Source organism: Engraulis encrasicolus, chromosome 19 (assembly GCF_034702125.1).
Source record: "Engraulis encrasicolus isolate BLACKSEA-1 chromosome 19, IST_EnEncr_1.0, whole genome shotgun sequence".
NCBI classification, from domain to species: Eukaryota; Metazoa; Chordata; class Actinopteri; order Clupeiformes; family Engraulidae; genus Engraulis; species Engraulis encrasicolus.
In genome coordinates, this window is record NC_085875.1 from 35,903,740 (window position 1) to 35,913,739 (window position 10,000).

The 10,000-nt window shown below is 44.5% G+C and overlaps 1 protein-coding gene across 4 annotated transcripts in view; it reads left to right on the forward strand.

The window, feature by feature from the left end:
• The window catches only part of LOC134435353 (DNA (cytosine-5)-methyltransferase 3A-like), an 84,997-nt gene that overhangs the window by 51,697 nt on the left and 23,300 nt on the right, over positions 1 to 10,000 (forward strand). For all 4 annotated transcript variants that reach the window (XM_063184256.1, XM_063184257.1, XM_063184258.1 and 1 more), the window contains 4 exons: positions 2,167 to 2,820; positions 5,309 to 5,467; positions 6,304 to 6,411; positions 8,102 to 8,258. In XM_063184256.1, coding sequence (XP_063040326.1) covers positions 2,167 to 2,820; positions 5,309 to 5,467; positions 6,304 to 6,411; positions 8,102 to 8,258 — 1,078 coding nt within the window. The remainder of the gene's footprint in view (positions 1 to 2,166; positions 2,821 to 5,308; positions 5,468 to 6,303; positions 6,412 to 8,101; positions 8,259 to 10,000) is intronic.

The window sequence follows — 10,000 nt, forward strand, 5'->3', positions numbered from 1 at the left end:
GTCCGTGAAGATGTTGCTAAAGGAATACTTTCGAGGATTAGTTAGCAACACGGTTTCTCATATAATGCCATCAACAGGCTTTTCTACAGTATGGACACCTGCTTCACATATACTGTATACCTCGAAGAATAGTAGAAAAATATGTGCGCTCCAGAAGGAATGTGAATCCATCTTGAACTGCAACTCTTACTTTCTTGGGCCTATGTTTGTTTAAAGAAAGGTTTTTAAAAAAGTTTTTTTTGCCTAGACACAGTTGTGGTGTGCTTGTTTGTGTGTTTGTTTGTGTGTGTGTGTGTGTGTGTGTGTGTGTGTTTGTTTGTTTGTGGGCAGCTGGTGTGAAGTTGTAAAGAGATTTCCTGGGGTTGACACCTGAGATTCTCTACCTGTCTTTAGTCTTGGGTTGTAAAAGTTCAAAGGCCAACGGCTACAAAGCAGCGCTCTTCAGTATCTTAAGAGAGATGCTTGTGTCAACACTGGCACTTGTGCCTCTAAAGTCTTGCCTGATAGTATCTCTCTGCTGTGCCAAAGGTTACTGGCTCAATCCCAGTGGGGCATGTCTGTGAGCCACAGCCCAGGGTGCTCAGTCAGCACTAAATAGACCGATACCTGTAGCTGTAGCCACCTGATGTGACAGTGTGAGGTGTGAGGTGCGGTAATGTGTCTGTGTTACACTGACCTGGTCAGTACTAGATACACTAAATAGACTGATACCTGTAGTTGTAGCCGCCTGACGTGATCAGTAGATAGACTAAATAGACTGATACCTGTAGCTGTGGCCTGTAGCTAATGTGTCTGTGTTACACTGACCTGGTCCACGGACATCAGACATCAGACTGCACACGCATTTATAGCCGTAATGTGATTTTAATAAGACACTTCCTGTAAAAAAGCAAGCAAACCCCTGTTTGCAATTGGACTTGCATTACAGTTGGAAGGACCATCATACTCACTGAAGTATATTTTGTTGATTGAATGCATCATAGCCACTGTAGTTCCGCTTTGAAGGTTTATTCAGGCTGCCTGATGAGGACCCTGTTAGGTTGAAACGTTGTGTGACCTGAATAAACCTTCAAAGTGGAGCTACAGTGTGCAGACTTCTACTCTTTACTACTGTCAGACACACCTTTGTCCTGAACCTGGCCTCAGAGAGGTGGGATGTGCATACTCTTACTCTTATGAATCCATCATTGCCCCATATTTAGCAAATGTAAATAGAGTGTCTTTGAATGCAAATGTCTTGCTCAAAGACAGAGTCTAGTCTTGGGAACACGGAAGAGGCATTTAACTGCTGGAAAAGGAAAGGAGTGCTTTATTTTTCCATAGGAGGCAAGACCTTTGCTGTGTGAATATTCATCTTTATGTCTTGACTGCTGGTGTTCATACACCTGTTACAAATAACTTCATCTTAGACCAAGTGTCCTCGTTGTATACTCAAAACAACTCATGCATAGGGATAGTTAACAAATCTAAGCGTATACTGTTATGAGTTAAAAATTTCATTTTTAAAATTGTGTTCTATGACAGTTGAGAAAATCACAATAGTTCAGGGTATTGACAGCTTTATCTGGGAGATATACGGTATACAGATATACTAAATGTGCTTGTACCTTGTACTCTACCACTGCATTATCTCAAATGTTTTCAAATGGACTAAATAACTGCATGTTAACCCACTGATGCTGTATGTTGCGTTGCACAATATTAGCCTTGGTGCCTTGGAGCTGCAAGACCCAATATTCAGGCACATGAGATTTGAGACAATTGTAATAAAGATCTTGGTATGTTGGAGCTGAATTAACACATTCTAAAGCAAGATGAGGATCTTAGCATTTAAATGCAACTCATTGCATGTTTTTATGTGCTTCGGAGGCTGAGATATTTAGGTTTTTATGGGCTTAGGACAACTTTTCCTAAAAAGGGCTTAGGTATTCAGCAGCCTTTTTGGCAGGTGCTTTAGGCATCAATGGGTTAAATAAATGAACTAAAAGTGTTAAACTACAGGACACTTCACCTCCGTGCTTGTGTGTGTGTGTGTGTGTGTGTGTGTGTGTGTGTGTGTGTGTGTGTGTGTGTGTGTGTGTGTGTGTGTGTGTGTGTGTGTGTGTGTGTGTGTGTGTGTGTGTGTGTGTGTGTGTGTGTTTGTGTGTGTGTGTATTCTTCCCACAGGCAGAGAAGAAGGCCAAACTGGTGTCTGTGATGAGCAGCATGGATGCTCATGGAGACATGGCAGACGAAGCCCAGGCGGAGGAGGAGCTGCTGCTGGATGGTCCGCCGTCCCGCCAGAGCCAGTCTCAACCCCGTCCCCATCCCCATCCCCATCCCCATCCCCATCCCCAGTCCCAGCATCAGCCTCAGCATCAGCCTCAAACTCTTCAACCCCAGCCTCAGAGTAAGCCTCAAACCCAGGCCCACTCGCAGCCTAATAAGCCCCTAACGCATCCCAAGCCCCCCAGCCACCCCCGCCACCACCACCACCACCACCATCACCATCACCCACAGCCCCAGCCCCAGCCCCAGCCTCAGCAGCCACAGATACAGCCTCAAAGCCAACCTGATCCACAGCCTCAGACGCAGCAGCCCAAGCCTCAGTCCCTGTCCCAGTCCCAGCTGCCGCCCCAGAAGCAGCCACAGCAGCAGCAGCCGCCCCAGCAGGGCCAGCCACAGCAGCACAGCCAGCCCCAGCCTCCACAGCTCCAGCAGCAGCAGCCCACCGACCCAGCCTCCCCCACCGTGGCCACCACCCCCGAGCCAGTGCCCATGGGGGGAGATGGGGGGGACAAGACCTCGCCCAAAGCTGCAGACATGGAGCCCGAGTATGAGGTAAGCTGCCGCACATACAGTACACTCACGCACACACACACACACACACACACACACACACACACACACACACACACACACACACACACACACACACACACACACACACACACACACACACACACACACACACACACACACACACACTCAGGGGGCCCGGCTTCGTTTCCTTCTAAGGATACGTTCAGACCTATAGTTCAATGTAAAAAAAAAAATACAGCAGACAGACGTTGGTATGGCTTGCTTTCACAGGTGCATAGCTCTCAACATAGCAAAAGAGATGGCAAAGAACATGGCCATTGGAACTCTTTCAATAACAATGAGGCATTAGACGCCATTGTTTTCACTAAGGTTGCTTTCTAGACTGTTTCACCCAAGTCACCTCAAGACTGTGGCAAAATTTTGACTTCCTGAACCCAGGACTCACACTGCTGGTTCAGGGCTGATGGATGCGGGTGACCGGAGCCACAGTCGTGCGGAAATCCAACCCCTCAACAGAGCTCTTTGTCTCCCTCTGTAAGCCATATGCTATCCCCATATAGCTTTGTAGCGCTCAGTACACTACTGTGGGAATGCCCATCTCCTGCCAAGACACTAAACAAGTTAAATGTAATCTAATTTGCCTAATTGCAGTATTTTGCCCAGCAAGTCATCAATGTTTGATAGCAGTTGTGTCTTATAGGTCTTGACTGTATAGTGCTGCTTGTGGCACTGATGTGTGTATCTCATTGATGCACACACAGCACAGCAGGTACTGGTTGTTCATTTAGCGTTAGTACACCTACAGCAGCAGATGTTTTCATTCAAAGCAACTAAGGAGTGAGGTAGAGGTACATTGGCATGACTTGCTAGAGCAGAGGTGGAAAAACTCAGGCCCGTGGGTCACTGGCGGCCTACTGAGCCATTTTGTGTGGCCCGCAGAGCCAAAGTCACATTTTAAATCGAAATTCATACTGTCACTCAACATTTTCAAAATGGCTACTTAAAACAGGGGTCTTGTGAACAATTGCCCACCGCTGGGCTAGAGCATTGCAGAGAACTCCAATTGAACTCAGATGGGTTTTCCATAATATTTGGCGGTCTGATGTTATGTCTCCTTTATTTCACCAAGGTAGTTGTCTCTTTTGCAAGGTCGAGAAAAGTCAAGTCAAGTCAAGTAGGTTTTATTGTCAATTTCTTTACATGCACTGGTCATACAAAGAATTTGAAATTACATTTCTTGCTTTCCCATACAGACATAGACTAATATAGGTAAGGACATAGACAGTATAGACATAGACAGTACTTATACATGGACTTAAGACAGTATGGACATAGACAGTGCTCATACAGACATTTAAAGTGCAAGAGCACTTTAAAGCAGCAATTAACTAACACAGGACAAACAGTAGGAAACCTAACAGCTGGACAATCGAACACCATGAACCATACAAAACACACATTATAGCAGCAATTACAGCATTAGAATACAAGATGACGACATTAAAATCATAACAAAGTAGATGTACCATGAAAAACTAACACCAATATTTCTGAATGGGGAACCACAGTCTTGCCAAAGTACTTTGTCCATTAGAAAGGTACACTATGCGCAAAGAGACAGGTCATGGATACAGACAGTAGACTGGCTTAAGAAAGGAAAGGTATTGCCATACAGTATATTCTGTCTGTTTGTTCTCTTAACAATAATTAGCCCACATGTCCATGGAAAATTAGGATGAGCTGGTGGAGAAAATTGGCTGAAGCAAGTAACCAGTATGGCAGGACTTTCTCTTTAGGTGCACACCATTTCCTCAGACTTGCGTCCTTTCATCTATCTTCTCATGTTTTCCTTAGTTGCCGACTTGGGTAAAGTCAGTTTTATAATGAATGTTAATTTAGCATTCAAATTTGATTGATATCTGGAAAAATTACCAAACCAACTTTGAAACATAGACGAATGTTCTCATGTGCCAGTGGCCTAAAATGACATACGGACATTTTTACCCGACACATCTGTCACCTTTCACTTATTTTTCCTTTCTCCACTACGTACACGTAAACTTTGGCTACATCACATCTTTGAGAATCCCGCAATCCTGGTTGGTTTGGGAACAGGGTGAATCCAAAGGTCCTCCAGACCCTTGTGTGAGCTCACAAAGCTGGCGAGAGTCAGACAACATGTACTGCACATATGTCTAAATTCAACTACCAGTCTTCCTGTGTGAAATCACTTGCACTTGTGTCTTTGTTGTGCTGTGCCTTTTATATTGTTTTTCCATGTGCAGTACAATCATGGCTTTGGTATAAGTGTGAAATCACCTGCACTATGCTATAACTTTTGTGTTCTTGTGTGTGTGTGTGTGTGTGTGTGTGCGTGCGTGCGTGCGTGCGTGCGTGCGTGCGTGCGTGCGTGCGTGCGTGCGTGCGTGCGTGCGTGCAAGCGTGCGTGCGTGTGTGCGTGCGTGTGTGTGTGTGTGCGTGCGTGCATGCATGTGTGTGTGTGCAGGATGGCCGTGGCTTTGGTATCGGTGAGCTGGTGTGGGGGAAGCTGCGTGGCTTCTCCTGGTGGCCCGGTCGCATCGTGTCCTGGTGGATGACGGGCCGCAGCCGGGCTGCAGAGGGCACGCGTTGGGTCATGTGGTTCGGCGACGGCAAGTTCTCTGTGGTAAGTCTGTGGCAGCCGGACATGGATATATACAGAGCTCTAAATTAACTTTTTTCATCACCAGCCAAAATGGCTAGTAGATGATAAGCTTTCTAGCCAAACACACACTCACTAATGGGTTAAAGTGGCTAGAAAGTTGTCTTTTCTAACTGAATTTTCACCAGGATTTGGCCAGTCGTGGATGCTAATTTAGAGCCCTGGATGTATATCAAGTACTACCCCCCTTGACTAGAAAATGTTTTTGGCCTCCAAAGGTGTGGAGATGGGCTGTTGATTTGTCCTGAACCCTAGTACCTGTTTTTTCCTCTACCAGACATGCTTACCCCATGCTATTTAGTATGGGAAACCTCAGGGAGACAGGGCTGGGATTAGGGTCATTTTTCCACTCTTCGTAAATGAATGGAAAAATGTTCCTAGGACTTTTACAACATCCTGCTGATCTACAGTATATGTGCATATGCTTATGCTGCTTTCAATGGCTTATTTGTCGCTTGCAGACAACTCTATCCCATGTCAGTTTGTCTGTGACAAACCATTTTGTTTTCTTAATGTTATAATGCGACATAGAACTGTTATTTGGAAAACTTGTTTGTGACTTTCTATCTTTTATGAAGAAATGGTATGCCACCACTACTACTAGTAGTTCTTTTCTTTTTCATTATTGTCTGGTCTTATAGAATAAGTTGCACTTGTTATTCCTCTTTGACCTTTAATTGTGAACAAGTTGTTAGCAAGCGATTATGTTTCTCTCTCTCTCTCTCTCTCTCTCTCTCTCTCTCTCTCTCTCTCTCTCTCTCTCTCTCTCTCTCTCTCTCTCTCTCTCTCTCCTTGTGCAGGTATGTGTGGAGAAGTTGTTGCCTTTAAGTTCCTTCTCCAATGCCTTTCACCAGCCAACCTACAGTAAGCAGCCAATGTACAAGAAAGCCATCTACGAGGTGCTACAGGTGAGTGTTTATGTGTGTGGATGCAGCTGTGCCCAGTGTTGCCAGATGTGTCTGATCAAATCCCGCCCAAACGGTGCTCAAAAACTGCCTGGAGGCACTAAATTCCGCCCAATTCCAACAAATTGTATTGATTTCTATGGCCATAAAACTGCCAAAAAACCCCGGCAAATGTCCGATTTTTACCGTTTTTACCTGCAGACGGCTATCCCAAGCAGCTCAATTGGGTGGCTAACCGCCCAATCTGGCAACACTGGCTGTGCCCTCATGGCTATAAGGAGGGTCGAAGGGTAGGAAAACAGGAAAAGTGTGGCTGTGGAACCACATTACTCACCCACGGGACCCACGGGAGGGTTAAGGGCAGGGTTAAGGTTAGGGTTCGGTTTAGGTTTAGGTTTAGGGTTAAGGTTAGGGTTAGGAGTAGGGTTAGGGTCGTATGACGGAAGACGTAAGTACCGAAAGGGCGTCGAATTAGTGAGTCCCACTCACCCACACCCTCATCAGTGGCTGACGTGACCTTGAGAAAGGCACCAAACCTAGCCCAACATACATCTGCATGGAGATAGTCTCTGCATGTGTGGGCCTCCACACACTGGCTCCGACTAAAGTGCAGAGCACTGCTTCGCAAAAGTTTGATTCCATTGTTTTCAATAGAAGCCTGCACACCGGTGCCGATGTCTGCGGACATCAGCTGGTGATTGGGGACGGGTTCTATTTTGTCGGAGCCGCCCATTGGCTGTCCATGCTCTGCTGCGGTGAAATTCTCTGTGGGGGTCGGAACTGTGTCGGAAGTGAAAGTGCTCCGCCGTGTTGTCGGAACCGATGCCCTATGTCAGTCATCATATAAGTCAGCTAAATGTGATGTCGTTGTGCGTTAAAGACTCCTTGTAGGAAGACATGGTGACAAACCAGTAAGGAGGCCCAAGCCTAGCCTGATTATCATCGACTTTCAAATCTCCTCGAGACTTGGTCTGACCAACAGCATAACAATTATCATTTCCCAAACGGCATGGTTGACAACCCTCCCTTGGTTTGCTAATGGTTATTTGCTTCCCGACAAAGTGGGATGAGTTCCCGATTTTTCGGGAGCTCAGAGATTGCTTGCATTGCTCTTGACCTGACTAAAGGTGTTGCGTCACTAGGAGGGCACGGCCTGGCTAGACCAAGCCATCATCCTGGTGTTAAATGCTCCTTGTGAGAAAAGTGTGAATGACAGATCTCACAGCTGACCTGTCCCATGTTGCATGCCGACACCTTCAAATGTCACAAGGTGGACGTAAAATACTAATCAGAAGCATGGTTACAGTATCTAACCCAATATCTTATTACAGTGACCGAGATGACTTGCAGAGAGTGTAGATACTATTGAACAATGTATGGAGCTCTGTAGTCGACCGTACATGTCAGCTTTGTTTATGTCTCTGAGTAAGACAAGGCAAGGCAAGATTATTTGTATAGTGTATTTCATACACAAGTGCAACTCAATGTGCTTCACAACAAAATGAAAAGCAAAAAGAAAGGACACAAGAAAGAAAGAAATTAGAGTCGAAGAAAATTAAAACATGAAGTTAAAACATATGGTAAAATAAGAATAAGAAGACAACCTATCATTTAAAGCTGTAAGGGGAAAGCATCTATAGTAAGCCATATACAGTAGATCTCTGTAATGTCTCTGTTCCTTGACCCTCTGCAGGCAGCGAGTCAGCGAGCGGGGAAGGTGTTCATGGGCTGCCCCCAGAGCGACGACACGGACACGGCCAAGTCTGTGGAGCTCCAGAACAAGCAGATGATCGAGTGGGCCATGACGGGCTTCCAGCCCAGTGGACCCAAAGGCCTGGAGCCACCTGAAGGTGAGAGCGCCACCACAGGACACGGCATGTCACTGCAGTCTTTGCCATTTAATGCTGCAGCCATGGCTCAGTGGTTAGAGCACTGGCCTTCAGATCAGAGGGTTGCCGGTTCAAGTCCCTCCCTTATCAGCACCATCATCCATAGCTGAAGTTCCCTTGAGCAAGGCACTTACCCCACATTGCTCCAGGGCCTGTGAACAGTACCCTGAACCTAAATAAGTTGTAAGTTGCTTTGGAAACAAGCGTCAGCTAAGTGTAATGTAACGTAATATTGGAATGTAATGTAACGTTTCCCACAACACATTCCACTGCATTCAAATGCTGTCCTTCTGTAACACTTCTTTATAAAGTTCTTTATATACTGTGTTCACCGCATTAGTTACATAGTCATTGATAATTAAAGTTCTGAATGTAAATCCAAATGAAATATATAATTGAAAAAGACTGCAGCACCAAACTGAACCACAGCAGTAACATTTTTGGTTACACTTAACTTGGCGTGTCGCTGCATTCAACACATTCATAGCAGCTGTTATACACTTTGCATGAGGGATTCATGACTGTTTCGTAAGACATTCATAGCAAGCCTTTCATAAACATGGAAGACAAAAGGACAACAATTTGTCAAAATAAAAGCTTCTTCTAACCCCTTCACCTAACCCGCAATGCTGCTTTGTTTATCTTTTAATTAGACAAGTTGCTGTCCCTTCATCTTCTATGTTCATGAAAGTTTTGGAATGAATGTCTAATGAAAAAGTCATGAATGTTCCATGCAAAGTGTATAAAAGCTGTTATGAATGTGTTATGCAGGGACATGTCAAGTAAAGTGTTACCGTATTTTTACACAGTGTTATGTAACATACCCTTAGAGTAGAGCGCAGTACCTGGGTCTGTTTATTATTTACTAGTTGTTGTTTACCCTCAAATGACTGTGATGTCATCATGGCTCACTGCATATAAATACAATGTTTCCTTCTATTGAAATCACCATCCTCTCCCAGATTCCCCACATTAGTTAGTTATAGAGTCATGGGTAATTTGAATAAGAATGAACCTTTATTCAAGATACAGAGTCGTACCCTAGCACCGTATTAACAGAGATTCTTTAATAGAGATATGCCAACATAATAGGTTTCTATGGGCACCTAACGCGACCAGGTTCCGGTCTGCCTAAAGGGGGGTGTCATAATGCTCCTACAATGAATAGAACAGTCCTTAGGTCTGCCTAGGTCTGCCTAAGGGGGGCCATAATAGAACCAGGAAACAATGGGCCAATGGAACCTCTCTCTCTCTACTCTCTCTGGTATTAGGGCTGCACGATTATGGAAAAAAATCATAATCACGATTATTTGGCTCAAAATCATAATCACGATTATTAATCACGATTACTGATTTTTGCTGAATTTTGTAAAAATTATAACAAAATGAAACATAATCAAGAATGAATTATATACGGGATGAGCAAAATAAAATGAATTGTAATAATTATGTTTAAAGGCAATAGCGTTAAACTTAGTTGAACAGATTTCTGGCCAGAAACACTAGCCTGTATGCATGTTCTGGCTTTAAGGACACTCTCGAAGGTAGGTCACTATTGCCACGATTAAATCACGATTAAAATCACAATTTCGATATCACTATTATATCACGATTTTTGATTATTGACGATTAATTGTGCAGCCCTACACTGTATTATGTCATCCGTTACAAATGTAATTCATTTGAAACCTAAATCAAATTTT